The sequence below is a fragment of the Myotis daubentonii genome, chromosome 4 (assembly GCF_963259705.1).
Source record: "Myotis daubentonii chromosome 4, mMyoDau2.1, whole genome shotgun sequence".
In the NCBI taxonomy this organism is placed as follows: domain Eukaryota; kingdom Metazoa; phylum Chordata; class Mammalia; order Chiroptera; family Vespertilionidae; genus Myotis; species Myotis daubentonii.
In genome coordinates, this window is record NC_081843.1 from 68,897,350 (window position 1) to 68,917,337 (window position 19,988).

The 19,988-nt window shown below is 40.4% G+C and overlaps 1 protein-coding gene and 1 non-coding gene across 2 annotated transcripts; both read right to left on the reverse strand.

Moving 5' to 3' along the window:
- Nucleotides 1–7,596: 7,596 nt before the first annotated feature.
- Nucleotides 7,597–9,743, reverse strand: LOC132233449 (cytochrome c oxidase subunit 7C, mitochondrial). Its single transcript, XM_059694157.1, has 3 exons — nucleotides 9,551–9,743; nucleotides 8,551–8,689; nucleotides 7,597–7,742 (listed from the first exon to the last, which is right to left on the reverse strand). Exons 1-2 carry the CDS (start codon nucleotides 9,623–9,625, stop codon nucleotides 8,573–8,575), a joined length of 192 nt encoding a protein of 63 aa, XP_059550140.1. The 5' UTR covers nucleotides 9,626–9,743; the 3' UTR covers nucleotides 7,597–7,742; nucleotides 8,551–8,572.
- LOC132233961 (small nucleolar RNA Z39) lies at nucleotides 7,853–7,915 on the reverse strand. The gene has a single exon (XR_009452802.1). It is a non-coding gene; the product is annotated as a small nucleolar RNA Z39 (small nucleolar RNA).
- Nucleotides 9,744–19,988: the final 10,245 nt, after the last annotated feature.

A 19,988-nucleotide genomic window follows, 5' to 3' on the forward strand; every position in this document is an offset into this window, starting at 1 on the left:
TCAGAGCAGGACGGATCGGGAGGTTGCGATGCCACCCTCAGGGTAGGGCTGATTGGGGGGTTGGGGCACCATCTCGTCACACTCAAGGCAGGGCGGATCGGAGGTTGAGGCGCCACCCCCTGTCATTCACAGAGCAGGGCCCATCAGGGAGGTTGGGGTTCCGTACCCTGTCACGCACAGAGCAGGGTCGATCAGGGGGTTGGGGAGCTCCCCCCTGTCACGCACAGAGCAGGGCCCATCAGGGGGTTGAGGAGCTCCCCCGTCACTCACAGAGTAGGGCTGATAGGGGAGTTGGGGCACCGCCCACTGTTCACACAGAGCAGGGCGGATCAGGGGGTTGGGGCGCCACACCCTGTCACACACAGAGCTGCAGGGCGATCAGAGGTTGGGGAGCTCCCCCCATCAGGCACAGAGCAGGGCTGATCAGGGGGTTGGGGCGCCTTCCCCCGTCACGAACAGGGCAGGGCGGATAGGGAGGTTGTGGCCCCGCCCCCTGTCACACACAGAGCCACAGGGCGATCAGGGGGTTTGGGCGCTGCCCCCTGTCACGCTGATCCTGGTGCCGGGAGGCCTCATGGCTCCGTTGATCCCGGTGCTGGGAGGCATATTACCCTTTTACTATATAGGATAGGGGCCTGGTGCACGGGTGGGGGCCAGCTGGTTTGCCCTGAAGGGTGTCCTGGATAAGGGTGGGGGTCCCGCTTGGGTGCCTGGCCAGCCTGGATGAGGGGATGATGGCTGTTTGCAGCTGGTCACACCCCCTTCATGGTTGGGGTCCCCACTGGGGTTCCTGGCCAGTTTGGGTGAGGGTCTGAGGGCTGTTTTCAGGCTGGCGGGTGACTGAAGCTCCCAACCGCTCTTTTTTCTCTCTCTTTTTTTTTTTTTTATTCTGGGCCAGCTTTAGCTCTGAGGCTTGGCTCCAGCTCTTAGGACTCCGCTGCTGAAAGTAGGTATCTGGTTTGTTTGGGTTCTATAATTGAAACACTGTTTCAACTCCAGCTCTGAGATCCCGGCTGGCTGAAAGCAGGTTTCTGGGGTTTTGTTTAGCTTCTATATTTGAAACAATGTTTCAAACTGCAAGCTCAGAGGCCCGCAGCAGCAGGCGGGGAACGTTGGAGTCCTCCGTCACTGAAGCAAGCAAGCCTCATGTTCGCTTCATGCTGCCTGGCTGCCGGCCGCCATCTTGGCTGGCAGTTTATTTGCATATCGCCCTGATTAGCCAATGGGAAGGGTAGCAGACGTACGGCTAATTACCATCTTTCTCTTTTATTAGATAGGAGGATAGATATTTAACTGACCATCTCCTATTACTAGGCAACAGGAAAGAATTTCATACACTGGTTCGCATATACTTGGAAATACTATTAAACCCAATTAGTATTCATCTTACCTCCATCTATCTAAATGTATCTATTGAAAGCCTAATATTTACGAAGCATGGTACTAAGTTGTGGAATCCAACAAAGAAAACACACAAAGCTTATTCTAAAGAATAAGGAGCCCTCTCCGTATCCTGAATAATTATTCAGTATAAATAATTGTAATATCTGCCTTTTGTCAGACTGGGGAAACTGGGAGGAGGCAGTAAATTTTAGCAGGGATTATCTGAAAAGCTCAAGTAAGAGATGACTTTGTGTAGGAACGCTACTGAGAGTTGTAATGCTTTTCAATAATCAACGTACGATGAAGGTGATTGGACAGGGGAACAAGTGTGTTCTGGCATGATGCTTTGTCAACCTAGAAGGGACTGATTTTTCTAATTTTCACAGAAGTGTCCAATGGGCAAGTGAAGTACATCAAAATGAGAGAGACGGTGGAAAGGCCAGGTAGGTAGGAACTCAAAACTGCAGCTCAAAAACCACTTGAAAAGCCAAAAGCTAATTACCTCCATCATTCTGGCCCCTGTTCACACTTGATAATGCTGAAAGGAGATCTTTCCTTACTACTCTGAGTCAGGCTTTTGTGTGGCACCCAGATTTGTAGCTGTAGATACAATGAATTTTAAATTGGAAGAGTACTTAGATCATTGAGTTGACAGAATTCTACAACTGAAGAACAAGAGATGTAGAGAAGTAATCCTTTTCAAGGTCATATGGAGTACCCAAGTATTTCAATGAGGCTAGGCCAAGTTTTGCTGCATTAACAAATAATCCTCAAGCCCCAGGGTCTTAAAATAATGAAGGTTTCTTGCTCACTTTATACATTTGACAAAGGGTTGTACTCAGTATTATCTCAGGAACCAAGGCTGATAGAGGATATAATCCCAAGAGTAGGAAGAAGGAAACTTGGTAAATTGTACAGTCTTTTAAAGCTTCCATGAAGTAAAACACATTATTTCTGCACATATTTTCATTTGTTAAAGCAAAGAGAACAGAATTCAATTCTGCCATGCACATAGAGTAGACACTGGCATGTTTTTGATAAGCCCTAATGATTAATATACCAGGTTAGAGAAGGACCCAAATGGCTTATATCCACATTCAAATACGAATTCAAGTAGTCTCCGTAAAATCAACAAATTATATACTCACTAAAATAATCTTCACGGTACCAATACAAATACATAGAAATTAAGTGGCTATATTCCTTCTGGTTTATAAAATTTCACTAGCTATGGGAACAAAACTATTTTATAATAAAAATTTTTTAAAAAGTGTTGATGTGAACAAAGTATAACTCACGTCAAAGCTTTCATTGTTTGCTATAAATTATATTCTATTGAAAAGAAACAAAAAAAGTATAACACTATTTTTCATCTCTTCTATAATCAGCTTACTGTTAAGTTCTACTCTAAAGACCTGTAGTATGGACTGTATTTATTGGATAACCTATACAATAAAAGGGTAATATGCAAATCGACTGAATGGCAGAACAACCAGTCGCTATGATGTGCACAGACTACCAGGGGGCAGACACTCAACACAGGAGCTGCCTCCAGCCCACAGGCCCCAATCAGGTGATCAGGGCCTGGAGGCTAACCTCTTGGTCCCTCCCAGTGGCTGACAGGCTCCGATCGCCTGATGGCAAACGGGGAACCAGGGGTGGGTGGCGGTGGGGGTGGGGCTGGCTACTGGCACCAGGGAAGATGGCTCTGATTGCAGGCCTGGGCTAGGGACTGTACCTGTGCACAAATTTTGTGTGCCGGGCCTCCAATACTAAAATAAAGGCTTATCACATTTTTACACTTGTGTTTATCTTTTCAGGGTATTATACAAAATAGTTACAGCAAGTACTGTCTTTTGCACACCCAATCACCACTTTTTTCTCCCTTTCTATTAGAATCTTGATTTGTTTCATGTTCCTTCTTCCACATAAGAATTGGGAGTAAACCCTAATTGCTCAAATCTAAGGACTGTGGTGCCTGCTGTTCCATGGGCTAGTGTTATGTTTAGAAAAGGACAGTAAATGGTGAATGAGTCTTCTGGTGGGTTCCTAGGAAACCTTTCTTCATTCTTAAAAATAACTTGAAACAGTAATTTTTCTTCCTGAATATTGTCAAGTCTGAATGGAATACCTATACTGTAGCAGTTGTCTTATGACAAGGAAATAGTTTAGGAACAGCAGGCTAAGACAGGCCCATTAATTCACTGAGCTGTCTTTTGTTATAGTAAATACACTCCCTAATTCTTTAAGCCAGTGCCCTTATTTTTGCTGGTCTGAAACCAGGAAGATCAACAGCTACTGTTAGAATACAAATTAACACACACTTTCTTTAATCAAGGAAGGTTGTCTACAAAGTATATGGATGGAGTAAATGGTATGGTCAGTGATATAACCATTACATTTTGGCAGAAACTCATAATCTGAGTCTGCAATAATTGGAATACTTCAATATATATTTGGAGAACCCAACTCAGCAAGTTACCTGGGAAAAGTTCATTTATATTCAGTAAACACTGAAACATACACCATTTTGGTGTATGGACTAGGAGGCCTGGGTTTGCTTTTAGGTAATTTTATCACTCTTGGCTTCAATTCAACAATCCATTCAGTAACCGTGCATTGACCACTAAATTATACTTGCAAGATACATGAATAAATAAAAGCCTCTCTGGTCTCAGAAAGATCACAAGCTGGTATGGGAGATATGTATGGAAATCAATAATTACAGTACATGCTGAGGTAATCATAAAGCTGTTTCCTGGGTTTCACATTCCATGTGAAATGTTTGGGATAATGGGGAGGAACCAGCACGGAAAAGCTTTACAGAAAAAAGGGCACTTGAGCTAAGTTATGGTACATAAAACCACTGGAGCTGTGTGGCCAGGGCGACATGCCAAGAAGCTGGAATTTTACTGATGGTCACAGATTATATGACGACTTGCATTTTAGTACTGACTCCAGGTATCTTTCCATTGCTACTATTAAAGGATCTGCTGGACAGCTGGTTAGAACTGCAGCTAGAGGAATTGAAAATACCAACCTAAAACTGCAGAACAGCTCTGGGATTAACTTGAGCAATTTATACCATGAGCATTTTAGCTTGAATTATTCTTTTTTAGTACATAGGGGGAATATATATATATATTTACAAAATTAATATTCTGTAGTTTTAAAAAATCCAGTCCAACACAGAAAATTTATTCTGGAGTCACAAGCTAATATGAAATTGTGAGTTTTGTGTCAAACTGGCTGGGCCATGGTATTCAGATAATTGGTCAAACATTGCTATGGATATTCCTGTGAAGGTTTTTTTTTTCCTTCTTCACAATGTGGGTGAGCCTCATCCATTCAGTTGAAGACCTTAATAGAAAAAAACACACAAAAACTTCCCTGGAAGAGAGAATTCTTCCAACAGATGCTTTAGACTAAACTGCAGTTCTTCAGTGACCCCACCAGATTTTGGACCTGTCAAGCCTCCACATTTGCATGAGCTAATTCCTTAAAATAAATCTACACACGTCAGGTTGCTTATTACTTCGGAGAATCCCAATATAAAAACTGAACATCTGTCTGCCCTCCATCACTCCATATTCTTACACAGTAAAACCAGCCTACTGAAGCCTTTTTATGGGAATGGGGCAATCCACTGCTAGTTTTTCTCATTCATGTACAGCAGGTCCCTGAATGTTTCTGTTATGAGAAAATATTCTGGGTCAGCGGTATTGTGTGATTTGCACCTTCTTCCCATTTCTGTCTTTCCTGGGTAGTACTCAGATTTCCTCCCTCATCCCGAAGATGTGCACGGTAACTGGCATGTCTCAGTTGTGCCAGTGGGACAGTGTGTGTGCTGGGATGGAATTCCTTGCACCCTGAGCTGCCCAAGTCGGCTCCAGCCACCAGCAATCCTGAACTGGAATAAGCAAGTTGGAAAGTAATTATCTCAAATATTTTTATTAATCTTCCTTACCGATTAACTGCCACACGTCCAAAATGGTAATCATCCCCCCACACCAGTGTTTCTCAACCTTCCTAATGCCTCGACCCTTTAATACAGTTCCTCATTTTGTGGTGACCCTCAACCATAAAATTATTTTCGTTGCTACTTCATAACTGTAATTTTGCTACTGTTATGAATCGTAATGTAAATATCTGATATGCAGGATGTATTGTTACAAATTGAACATAATTAAAGCATAGTGATTAATCACAAAAACAATATGTATGTTTTCCGATGGTCTTAGGCGACCCCTGTGAAAGGGTCATTTGACCCCCAAAGGGGTCGCGACCCACAGGTTGAGAACCGCTGCCACACACGATACTTTGAATTTAATAAAAAAAATCAATTTGCAATGAGTATCATAAAAATAAACATATTATAATTCGGGTGTTCTTAAATATTTCAGTTGAAAATTCTCATGAAAAAAATTTTAAAGCATCTATATACACTTATGGCATACAAAGGGTTAAATGTATGTACAGCTCACATTTAAATTTTAATATTAGAAGTGTTTTGAGTCTTTGTAAATTTGGTGTTTTTTTGTTTGTTTTTATCAAAAATATGCCATTGGAACTCATTTAATGGTTTTGGTTTCGTTTTAAATCACTGCTTAAAGTCACAGATCCAACCTATAGGCAATATTCAGTGAGGATTTACTGTATGATTTCCAATTAACTTAAGACAAATTTAATAAATCAGACGTTTTCTACCTATACCTTGCTGTCCATACTAAGTTAACTTCTGGCTCTTGATATATTTTAAAGCAGAAAACACCATTTAGATTAGAACTTGCCAGAGAGGAAAAATGTTTTTACATAGCTCATTGCTCCTCAAAATAATGAGGTAAGCTCTATCCCCAGAGACAGCTAAATTTGCAAATTTAAGGGCAAAGATTTGAACCAAGAATTCAGAATCATTTTATGAACCATAAATTTACTTGCTTCTTCTTTTCCCAAAGGTAGAAAGCCTTGATGTTCTTGATGTTCCATTGAAAAACTCAACACAGGATGACAGCTGTTTCATCAATGATCAAAACAAAAAAACAATGACACACAAGTACAGGGAATGGTGGAATAGTTATTTAGATTAAATTGCATCCATTATTTAAATAGTTGCCTGGTGGTTATTAAAAAGTGTAAGATAGGTATGGAAATAGCTGTTTTGTTCCATGAAGGGATGTGTAGAACCATGCAGCAGTTCTCAACCTGTGGGTTGCGACCCCTTTGGGGGTCAAATGACCCTTTCACAGGGGTCGCCTAAGACCATCGAAAAACACATAATTACATATTGTTTTTGTGATCACTATGCTTTAATTATGTTCAATTTGTAACAATGAAATTGGGGGTGACCACAACATGAGGAACTGTATTAAAGGGTAGCGGCGTTAGGAAGGTTGAGAACCACGGATCTAGAGCAATTTTTCAAGAATCCAGAAGTACAGACTTTTATGTGAATATTTTAGTTTTAAGTATTGGTTTAAAAACAGTACTCCCTGCCCTCCCCCCAAACTCTAGAAGCCAAAGAGATCACCAGTTTACCCCTGCTTTACAGTGTCCTTCTAACACCAAAGGTGTTCCAAAAGTGACCAAATTGAGATTAAAATATTTTGTAATTACTCTTTTCTTTCCCTAATACCCCTAGGAATGAAGTCGCTACACTTACAAGCAGCCTTTCATTACTCAAATTCGATTCATGGGTACAATTACTAGAGCTATCTTTTAACCCATTTCTACTAGTCAAAGCATCAGAATAAACTGATAATTATCATTTCCTATATTCTACCTTACATGCTACTTTATTCCATTTCAAATATTGTATTTCTTTTCAGTCTAAACAAGACTAATATTGGCTAGTGGCACATTTATGAAGACAAAAATTTTAGTTTTAGGGAATAGTCCTAGAGGAAAGTATGAAACTCTTGCACTTAATAATCTGTATACAACCCTGGTTTTCCTAACACTGAGGGAGAAAAACTAATGCACTCCTTCAAAGTAAAGGGGAAGACTGAAAGTAATTTTTTTCTCTCCCTTTAAATAAAAATTAGTATAGAATTAAAAGTCAAATTTGCATGTATAACATAAATTGCCAATAAGGTCATGACCTAGAACTCAAACTTAAATATCAGATTTTAAGACCAAGACATAAGCTAAATAACATATATTTTGGTCAAGAATCTAATATAGGGTTAATACCCAAATGAAAAGGTACACATATGCTCAATTTATCACATTTTGTATTTCAGAGAAGAGGCATTAAGGATTCATGCCATACGTTTATTTACAAACACATCTAGTATGTTGAGTTCAACAGTTTGATCCATTTTTCAAAGAGACTGCACCTCTTAAAATGCTCCTCTTCATATCTGTGAATAAAAACACACAAAAAACTAATGGTAGTGAAAAATCCCACTCATTTAACAGAAATTGTGTAATTTCATCAATGTATTGTCTGTCCATCACAGTTTATGACTGGTACATCAGAAAGCGTTTACAGTATCATGACTTCATTCATACTGATTTGCTTCATCATATGCACCGAACTCTTTCCATATTAATGGCTTGGACAAATAATTTTTCCTCTAAACTATGACAAATAAAGTCTTTATTTTCCTAAGTATACTTTGGAATTTATTCCAATTACTCCACAGAGCTTCCTTAGAGTGTCATTTTTGAGGGAAATTCTGGTAACAATAAACTAAATCTGTTCTTCTCACGCAGGAATCTGCTAACATCCCAGGCCACAGGACTCCCCTGGGCGTATAGTAAAATATATTGCCCTCAAGATGGACTAATAATCAGTTTACTAGAACTTTCCTGGTTAGACAGTGTTACCTCTGGCTAAAAATCCCGATCCACCACCACTAGTTATGAAATATTGGGCAACTTAACACTTTTAATGTCTCCAATCAGGTATCAATCATCTACTTCACAGGCTTGCTAGGGAGCCACATGAGATTATTAATATAAAGCAAACCCAACCAACAACAGTACTAAACAAACCCTGGCTTCCGGGGGAAGAAACACTTGTTGCTAGGTTTATCAACTTGTCTCCACCAATGCCACACACACACTTAACTTCCACCTATTTTTGGAGGAAGAGGTGGAGAACACAGGAAGAAATAAAAGGGAAAGCACTGCTTTGGGAAAATTAGAAATCCATTAAGTAATTACCTGTATCTTGGATTAAACATCCTTATTTTTTAAGCAGTTGGTGTCTTACTATAAAAAAAGGTGCAGCAAATCCTGATCCAAAGTATAAAGTCATCATGACTAGTAACCGCCACTTGTTTTCCACTGAAAATGGCAAATTCTGTTGGGAAAAGAAAACAAGCAACAAAAAGAGCTTCACATCGTCTGATTTTATAGATCACCAGTAAGTACACAGAGGATAGGCTATTTTCCCATTTTACACAATCTAACATCGCACCCTTTTAAAACAGTATCTTTCCAATCCTATGACCTCCATCATACATAACACTAGAAAGTAAAAACATAAAATAAAATCTGGCTCTGCTGAGCAGTGGTCTTAAGAACTCGGGTGTAAAATAGTGAACTTTCTCTTTTATTTTAGAAAGTCAAAAATACTCTCCGAAGGTAAGCTTGGAAACAGCATTGCTCTAGTTTACTAGCTGCTGAAAACTAGGCCCTCGTTAAAGGAGGCACGGGCTGCCGAGCTGCACTACGGGGTCTGGGTTTCCATGGCCAAGCGGCACCCCCTCAAGGCCGTGTCCCCCGGGAGCCCTCGGGGCTGTTCCTAACCACCCGGGTCAGGCTGTTTACCCTCGAGGCTAAGCCCATCCTCAGCCTACGAGGGCTTCACTTAGCAGCCAGTTAGAGAAGATTCGACCCACAACCACAGGCCCTCGTGCCGTCTTCATTCATTCCCGGTGACCTCTAGTCCGACCAGCCGACAAGGTCTCCACGACCCGCCGCAGGTGCTGGAGGGGGAGGGCGCCTCCAGCTCGTTCCTTTCCTGGACGAAGGCGCGCACCCAGGGTCCTGGGCTTCCCCCCCGGCCCAGGGGGAACTCGAATGCTAGTCGGTGTCCCAGGCTCAATTCCGGGCTTACCGTCTCCCTTCCCACGGCCCACAGGCGGCCCTGGGTTCAGCGAGGAGCGGGCCGGTGTCCGCTCTCCCTTACCCCCAACGACCCCGGCCTTTCCACACTGACCTTCCCTGGGCCCTCCTCATAGTGGCTCCTACGGACCACAGAGGTTGTGAACCTCCGAATGCTTTGGCCCAACATTTTCCTGTTGGAAGGCCGGCGAAGGTGCAGAAACCGAAGCAGGAGAAATGGCGGTATCACACCAGCCGTTTTTTTCACGACCTTGTTCCCTTCCTTCAAGGACCGAAAGGGGAGATGGGAAATGGGGCGGAGCTCTCCGAAATCGCGTGAAGTGGCGAGCGCCGGGTTTTGTGGGAGTTGTAGTTCTAACCACTGGACGCCATGTCGAGCCTGAAGGATTATGGGAAATGTAGTCCTGTGCCAGTCTCAAGGAAGACCAGAACCTACACTGCCTCCTATGAGTAGTGATTGATTGGTTCAGACCTGAGTTCTTGACAAGTTTCTTGGCGTCTTGTTTTCTAGAAAGATTATTATTATTATTATTAATCCTCACCTGAGGATATTTTTTCCATTGATTTTTAGAGAGTGGAAAGGAGGGTGGAGGAGGAGGAGGAGGAGAGAGAGAGAGAGAGAGAGAGAGAGAGCGAGAGAGCGAGAGAGAACATCTACTTGAGAGGTACACATCGGTTGGTTGCCTCCTGAATGCGCCCCAATCAGAGCCAGAGACTGACCTGCAACCGAGGTATGAGATGAGGATGTACCTGCCCTTGACCAGGAATGGAACTCATGACCCTTCCATAGGTCAGTGGGCCTACACTCTTCAGTCCTGAGCCAAACCGGTCAGGGCTCCAGAAAGATTTTTACTAAATTAAGTGAAGCAGTTTCACCACATGCACTCTAGTTTATAAAACAATAAACGTCTCCCTTCACTTTCATTATGACTATATAGTACCAGGTGCTTGTGATTTGCTGTACTCTACCAGAGCTGAGAGAGATGTGTGCTACGATCTTATCTAAGGAAACAAAGCATGAATGCAAGTAGCCAGTACAAAGGCTGTTGGAGAGAAAACTGAGTAGAGTGTTAGGGGAAGGCTTCCTGAAGATACAGGGAACGGAACAGTACAGAGGTATCGATGGAGGGCAGAGATGAGTATGGCATGTTTCGAGTGTGGAAGAGAAAAGCAGCCTCTGATGTCCAGAGCTAACCTGGACAAGGAATTGGTGTTCTCCTGCTGAGTGTAAATTTCACAGAACATCAGCACCAGGCAAAATTACTCAGTGTTGGCGATGGAGCAAAAAAAGAGTAAAATCACGGCATTATTATATCTGAACACAGGTAAAACATGAACATTAAGTCACAAAAACGACCACACATCACGGTGATCCAGTCTAATATGATCACGTCTGCATCCTTACCAATGACAACCTTACCTTGGACTAGTCCTTCTTCCTCAGTAAGATCTAGTCAGACAGCCAAAGTCATGGAAAACAAGTGCAAATTCTGGAAGTCCTAACGCCTTGCTGAGATGCCCACGGTTCCTGATGGTATTCAGTTTCTTTTACTGCAATGAATAATGAACCCAGTTTGTTCAATTATTGGTGTGTCCTGGTGGCCTTTGGATAGTGGGAAGTAACCAGTGATAAATGAGACTAGAGAAATGGCATGTTATATTGTGGAGGGCCCTGGTAATCTAAGTTTTATTCTCTTCATTTGGGTCCTTATGGGCCCTGTGGCAAATTAAAGATAGTTGCAAATGTTTTTATTAAGAGATGGGGCCTTTGCCTTCTCTCCCTGAATCTGGATAGACTCTCTGTGACTTTTTGACCAAGAGAATTTGGCATTAGTGATGCGGTGCCAGTGTTCTGCACAGGTCTTATGTTATTGGCAGCTTCCTTTTATGTCTTTTGGAACACTTGCCCTTGGAACCCTGAGCCTTCATATGAGAAGACTGACTAGTCTGCTGGAAAGACCTTAAAAATTCACCCAAAAGAGGTGGATGTTGGCTGAGGTGTCAGGCATGTGAGTAAAGCTATCTAGCACCCTCCAACCCAGTCCAGCTGCAGCTGAACAGTACTGAGTGGCCCCAGGCAATGCTGTGTAGAGAAGAGTTGCCCAGGTTAGCCCCGCCCCAAATGCTGATATACAGATTTATGAGATACAATAAAATGATTATTCTCTAAAGCCATTAAGCTTAGGGCAGTAATAAATAACTGAAACAGACACCTAGAAGCAACATTGGTTTATTTAGGAACCTTTTGTCTGCCAAGGGCCATTTGAATATGTATAGCATCATTGCCTCAATATAATCCTATAGAATAAAAGCCTAATATGCAAATTGTCTGGGAGTTTGACCAGGAGACCGGTAGTTCGACTGCTCGCTGTGGTGTGTGTTGACCACCGGGAGTGGCATGGAACATGGCAGGCATCAGCGATATGGCGCTGGCAGCAGATGGCAGGGAGGCGCTGCTGGCCCCGATGGGCCCTGACAAGAGCGGGACCGTGGCGGTATGGTAGAGCAAGTGAGCAGGCAGTGCCAGGCCAAGGCGGGAGCGAGTAGAGGCCCGATTGCCTGCTGATCACCCCGTACTCAGCAACCAGCAGTGGCGGCAGGAGTGGGCCCGGCCCTGATCCATCGTCCCTCAGGTGGGATGGTGGAGCAGGTGAGGGGGCGGCGCCAGGCCAAGGTGGGGTGCCAGGCGTGGCTGTGGGGCTGTGAGGCTGGGGGCGCGAGCTGGGGCCCAATATCTGCAGGCCGCCCTGAGGGACCCCACCCATGCACAAATTCATGCACTGGGCCTCTCGTTCCCTTCATATGACTTTGTGTTGGTATGAGATTTGGAGTCCCAGCTGTGGGTGCCTTGGCAAGGCCGGACTAAACCCTGCTCAGGCTTTCTGTGGCCTGCAGGCCAGAGGTTCCCCACCCCTGATTTAGGAAATCATTTGCCATGAGAAGTTTCTCACCATTAACCTACATAATTAGTAATTTAACTGTGTCACTTAAAATATATATTGTAAAAAGAATGTTCTTATCAAAGGGTCAGATTGAGCACAAAGAAAAATTTTGTATGAGTTTTCATATTGTTTTTCTTAGTTGTTAATTAGTAACCAATTAATAAATTAGCGAACTAACTGACATGCCCTGAGATTAGGGGTTTGATGCTAATATTGATCTCTCAAACTCACGGTGGAGGAAAAAAGAAAAGTAAAGAAATCTGTCAATATTCTATTTTTGAATAGGCATTGTGGTAAGTTAAATATGGTTATAATTTCTTTGTAACTCTTCCAAATGAAAGTTTGGGTCTTACTTCCTCGTCACCTTAGTGACCTGCTTGGCCAACAGAATGCTGCGGAGTGACATCCTGCAACTTCTGAGGCTGGTTTATAAAAAGCATTGCCGTTTCCATTCAGGCAACTGGAAATGTTCTCTTAGGAGAAGTCGGCCACAAGTAGGAAGTCTAACTACCCTGAGACAACCAGGACTAAGACGAAGCCCAGGCTAGCCCTGTGGAGAAGCCACATGGGTGGCAGAGGGGGGAGGGAAGGAAAGGTAAGAGGAAGGGAGGAATATGCCATGTGCCTGACCAGCCCCAGCTCTTTCTGCCATCCCTCTCACACCAGGCATCGAATTTATGAGTAAAGAAGCCACTAAGTGATTCCAGCCGCAGGCATGGTTCGCCTACAGCCCTACACCTATATGAGGTGTGGTCAACAAAAACTGCCCAGCTGAACCCATCGGCCTCCAGAACTGTAAGAGAAAATGTTGTTTTGAACTGCTAAATTTTGGGGTAGTTTGTGATATAGGAATAGAATCCTGGAACAGGCATCATACACAATTTCTGGTACACACAGCCTAATAATCTAAATTCAGTCATGATAGCTACCAAGAAAAATATGAATCATTCTAGACAAACTTTTGATTCAGTATGATGCTCTTTTGCTATAAAATGAATATTAAGAGAAATGAGACGTTTTATGGATTGGTACAAAATCGAAACATATTTAGGGACATGAGATTTACTCCAAAGTTATATTTTAGAAATAAAATCCAATTATTTTAAGTAGTGAGCGTGACATATATCATAGAGTGAGCGTTGCACTTTTCAGACCCACATGTGTCTTTGGAGACTGAAATTACATTATATAGAACAGTATATCTAAAAATTAAAGTGCAGTATTTGTCATTTCTTTCAACAGCTACTATATTAGATTTTTCAGAAGTACGTTAGAGTTTATTTAAAAACAAATTGTTCAGTGAAGAAATTATATATCTCTATTCTACATTGAAAAACTTAAGTTAACAAGTTTCTTAAGGTTTTAAATTTTTAGAATATCCTGTGACTGTAGAGTTAAAGTCAGAACTCCATGTTAACTTTTATTTGGAATTTTACATTTGTAGAAGAAAAAAACCCACCTCATTTCAGGAAGGAGAAAATGTGAATTCAGTGAGGCAGTTAGGGTTGGAAAATATTCTGCCAGCTTTCAGAATGATTTAGTGATGACCAACTAGAAGAAAGTTTTTGCAAAAAAAAGTGCTCACCTGACTAAGCTGTATATTTTACTTGTCACCTTGTTTCATTAGTTTCAAGTACCTTTTTTTTCTATAAAAGCATCTCATATTTCTAATTCCAACTTTATTGCTTAATTTCAATGTAAGTTTAAGGATCATTCACTTTTTTTTAAAAATATATTTTATTGATTTTTTACAGAGAGGAAGGGAGAGAGATAGAGAGTTAGAAACATTGATGAGAGAGAAACATCGATCAGCTGCCTCCCGCACATCCCCCACTGGGGATGTGCCCGCAACCCAGGTACATGCCCTTGACCGGAATCGAACCTGGGACCCTTCAGTCCGCAGGCCGACACTCTATCCACTGAGCCAAACTGGTTTCGGCATTAAAGATTAACTCATAGTATAATTATTTGCCATTGGAAATTGCCAAGCATAGGTAAATATATTTTTACAAGATGAATTCAGAAACTAAAATTTCTCAATTTGAAAATCAATGATTCATGTTATATTTATGTTCTATCTCAATAATGACATAACTTGCAAAGAAACTTCTGAATAGATTTATTTAAATTCACTATAACATTTCCTGTTTCTTATGTAACTGGAATACTAACTGGTTAAGTAGTTTAATTTATTTACTTTAGGGAAACATAGTTTAATTGAAAAAGGGGACTTGGAAAATAAATTTGAGCATCATTCTAAAAATAAATCCTCTATTGTTAGAGTAGAAGTAGGAAGAAGAAGATATATTTGAGAGTATCATATGCATTTCATATGATGGTTATAAAGAATTGTGCAAATATGCCCAGCTGGCATGGCTCATTGGTTGAGCAAGAACTTATGAGCTAGGAAATCACGGTTCGAATCTTCCTCAGGGCACAAGCCCAGGTTTTGGGCTTGATCTCCAGTGGGGAATGTGTAGGAGGCAGCCTATCTATGATTCTCTCCCATCATTGATGTTTCTATCTCTCTCCCCCTTCCTCTCTGAAATCAATAAACATATGTAAAAAGAACTGTGCAAATAAGAACTCTTTGGAAATCTTGATTTATAACCAGGCCTATTATTGCTGAGCAATGCATATAAAGCTGCTACTATATTTCTACCATTCAGATGAGATAAGAAATCAAATAAAAGGCACTTTGTTCCTCCAGACCAGGGGTCTTCAAACTTTAAACAGGGAGCCAGTTCACTGTCCTTCAGACTGTTGGAGGGCCGGACTATAGTTTTAAAAAAAAACTATGAACAAATTCCTATGCACACTGCACATATCTTATTTTGAAGTAAAAAAAACAAAACGGGAACAAATACAATATTTAAAATGAAGAACAAGTAAAGTTAAATCAACAAACTTACCAGTATTTCAATGGGAACTATGGGCCTGCTTTTGGGTAATGAGATGGTCAATGTCCGGTTCCATATTTGTCACTGCTAGTCGTAACAAGTGATGCAAGTGTGCATCAGTTAATTTGGATCTGGTTGGAGATTTCAGATGTTTCATTCTGGAAAAAGGCTCTCCTAACTTCAAAAAAATAGACCTCCTAACTTCAAAAAAAATTAAATCCTAACTTGTTCTTACCTCGGTCCTCAGGCAGCAGCAGGCTCTGCACAGGCAAGCTCGTGACTCGTCCGATCACACCCGAGACTGAGAGGAGGAGTCGAGAGACAGAGAGAAGGAGGGGAGTCAGAGAGTGCGGAGCACATTCCACACATGCGCACTGTGGGCCTAGGACGAGTTGGCTGCTAAGCAACAGGCAGCGGCCACAAAAACACCCGGTGGGCCAGATAAATGTTTTCGGTGGGCCGTAGTTTGAGGACCCCTGCTCCAGACAATGGTCTGGCAACAACCTGGTTAACAAAGTCCATCAGATGTGTTTGCTTATGCTATAACAGTTTTTGTATTCTACTTTTTAGTTTAAACTTATTAAGAAAAATGGGATTTACTTGAGAATAACATTTATGCACGTTGAGTAAATTATTACTGAATTCATCAAATAGTTCTTTTAGGCATTTCAACTAATTATAAAATTACACAAGGGGTTCAGTTTAATTTTCAGTTCTCTTTATATTCTTCAATTAAGCTATACCCTTACTGAACAGTATTCTAAAACTGTATCATTATCCCTGAGTTGTGCTCAGGACCTTCTTACCACTTTGTATGAAAGGATTTTATAAATAACAGACACATGAAACTCATTGCTAGGTTTACTGTGGAGATTTTTTTTTTCCCCTTTGAGGATGTGTTTCAATATATTTCACTGTATCATTTTTATGAGGACCCACAGGAGAAATTTGCATCTGGTCTTAGAACTAGAATAAACACGTTTCTCTGGGGTAGCTGATTTGCTTTCATCTTATGAATACTGTGAATAACAAACTTCATTGTGATTTTTCTCTTGATACTGGCTCCTAGAAAGCTTAGAGACAAAGGCATGACCCACCTTCAGTGGAGAGAACAAATGTATTTTGTGTACTTTACTCCTGGCTCCATCTTCTTTTCTAAATTTATTTACCTTTGCTTCACTTTCCCCCCCCAATTTTAAATTAACTTTATCTTGTTAAATAGTATGGGTCTTTCTTCTGTACCTCAAATGTTTTCTGGAACTACATTAGCATGCAAATAAACTAATAAATCATAAATTTTCCAGACATAGAAGGTTGTTGTAGTGTTACACTTGTGTGTTACATGTTGCTGAGTCAGCTCCAACTTCTGGTGACTCTGTGAATGAGTGATGTCCTGTCCTCAACATCCCTGCTCTTGCCTGTGCCTTTCTTTATGGAGTCAGACACCTCGTATTCAGTTTTCCTCTTTTCCTGCTGCTTCTATTTTTCCCAGCATGATTGCCCTTTCTAAAGAAACCCACCTTCTCATGATGTGCTGGAAGTAGGACTGACGCTTCAGTATTGTCATTTTTGCCTCTAGCAATGTTTCAGGCTCAGTTTGCCCTGAGACCCACTTGTTCTTTCATATTAGTCAGAAAGGTATTTTCAAGTTGAAAATACAAGAAAACAGCCCTAACTGCTTTGGCTCAGTGGATAGAGCGCCGGCCAGCAGACTGAAGGGTCCCGGGTTCGATTGCAGTCAAGGGCATGTACCTTGGCTGTGGGCACATCCCCAGTAGGAGGTGTGCAGGAGGCAGCTGATCGATCTTTCTCATCTATGTTTCTAACTCTCTATCCCTCTCCCTTCCTCTCTGTAAAAAATCAATAAAATATATTTTTTGAAAAAGAAAATACAAGAAAACATGACCTATTTCAATTTTTAGCAAAATGTAATTGTTTCTAGCAATATTAAATCATTATTATCCATTTTAAAGAAATTATTATCTATATAGATAAAAGCCTAATATGCAAAGTGCCCTCTCAGGAGTTCAGCCAACTGGGAGTTCAATCGATCACTATGACGTGCGCTGACCACCGGGGAGTGGCGGTGAACGAAGGATGGCCCCAGTCGGCAGCAGGCGGCTGCTAGGGACCCTACCAGTACATGAATTTTGTGCACTGGGCCTCTAGTACAAATATAATTTTAATGAGAAATTTAAGCACCCATGCTAACATTTTAAAATTTTAGGATTTTTTTTGTGTGTGTGTGTGCGCGTGTGTGCTAGTGATGCTATCTGTGAATGCAGTACATAATAGATATAATCTAATGGTATGCAATGTTACTAAATGGTATGCAATGTGAGATGTAATCTAATGGTATGCAATGTTACTAAAGAGCCAGTTAAGATTATAAATAATGTAAGGAAAATTTGGATATGCCAGAAAAAATATAGAAAATTTATAATTATTTTTTAATAAAATGCTATATCTCATATTTAAGAATATGTAGTATATGAAGTTTTAGTTATAGTATACAAGATGACTTTAAAAAAATAATGGAATGATCATCAAAGATTAAAAAAAAAACCCAAAGTGAAGAATAGGATTTAGGTAAAATCTTTTCCTTGTGAAAAATACAAATAACTAAAACAAATTTTGATACAAGTCTTAATGCTAAGACTATTTTGAATTTAAAAGATAAAATTTTAAAAAATCAACAAATTTAAAAATTACTTTGAAAGAGCAAGTATTGAAAAACAGAAAATTTTTCATAAATATCACTTGGTACTTTATTAATAACTAGCTAATTTAAAAAAGCCCAGCATTACCTAAAATTTTTAATAGTGCATAAATTTTCTATGAACAACAGTTGGCCTAAAGCTACAGTTTCTAAGTTCATCGATTTTCAGTTGATTTTAAAAAAGAAAAAGATGTTGCTTAAAATTGTTTGTGCCTCAGACTTTACTGATAAAATCTAGAATGTTTTGATTACTTGAAAATGAAATGGGCTGACAAGTGGTTCAGTATGAAGCAAAAAAGAAAAAAAAAGAGCATAAAATCTTATTAGCTTATGTAGCCTAATATTTTGTTTATATAAAACAAACACTTATTTCCATAAGGATGAGGTAGCTTTTTAAAAAGGAAGAAATGGATTAAGTAATTTAAATATGAAGGGACAAAAGAAAAATCTTCCCAATTGCGTGACTTAAAAAAAAAATCAATCCTATTATATTTGTAAACCTTCACTATTTTAGGCAGCTCAGTGAGAATAGAAAGGTAATTATAGTTCCTTTTGAGCTTATTCTTTTGCAGCCAGCGGGCAGAAAAGAATGTTTTGGAAGATGTTCAACATTTAATTACCTTAATTCTGATTTTTCCTAAAGAATGTCAATATTTTTAACCAATTAAATTCAACTGCTTACTTTATATTGTGTAGTACATGGAACATGTCAGAGCTAATAAATATGTAAATTAAGAAAGGAAGATGATAATATTTCCCTAGCATTCTCTTTCTCTTTTACTAGCACATTAAAAAAAAGCCTCATCTGCTATGTCTGTGAATATTCTTGCCTATGTATGCATAAATAGTACCAGAAATCATAAAGAATGATGGATGTTCTTAATGTATTTTAATTACAACTATGTGTAACTTTGAACTATAAAATAATTTAGAGAGATTAAGCAGGAAACTAGCCAAAGTAAGAAAGCAGATTTTTGTAGTAAGAACATGTTCTACCTGCTAGCAATGCACATTTCTGTCTTTCTTACTGATCATTATACTCAGTTTTCTAGGGATAAAAGAAATACAGATGCAGAGGTGAAAGCTACAGCCAAAAGAACTCTCTAGTGAGACCACTTGCCCTCCCAACACATAGTCTGACTCAGATAAGGACCCCCAGGTACTTTGTGGGAGCACATGAATATGGTTCTGAAAACTCATGGATTTCATATGACATTATTCTGGAGTACATCTAACCTTCCATGAGCATAATGAAATGGTTGTTTACACCACTAAATTTGCGAGTTGTTTTTTATGCATCCACATATAACTGGAACACAATTTGGTACCTGGAAATGAGGTGCTGCTATTGTTTGGGGGAGCAGGCAGTGGGCTGTCTTTCCATGTGTGTCTCTGTTGCCACATGGCATTCTCCCTGTGTGTCTGTGTCCAGATTTTCTTCCTCTTATAGGGACACCAGTCATATTAAGCCTATCTTAATGGTCTCATCTTAACTTGATTACATCTGTAAAGACCTTATTTCCAAATAAGGTTATATTCACAGATACCAGGTGTTACAACTTTACCAGATTTGTTTGGGGAAGTGCGATGTCACACCAGAGACGTAGAGAGGATCTGGCCAGGGCACCACCAGCATTGACTGCAAGACCGTTCTCAGTTCCATTTCCTCATGCACTTGGTGTTTAGATATACTAAATTATTGGCATACTGAATAATTTTCAGGTCCCAATTGTTATGGTTTTTTTTTTCACATTCTTCTTGCCTAAACTACGTCTCTTGTCCTCTCTGCTTGTGAAAGTCTCTTCATCTTTAAGATGAATGATCATATCTTGAGGGAATCTTCCTTGGCCCTCCCAGTCCCGCTATACCAAGCAAACCACTCTCTTCCAGAGGCACTTACTTATTAACTCATTCAAAAAGTTTAATACATATTACATGGCACAATGCTAGATATTAGATATTAGGAGTATA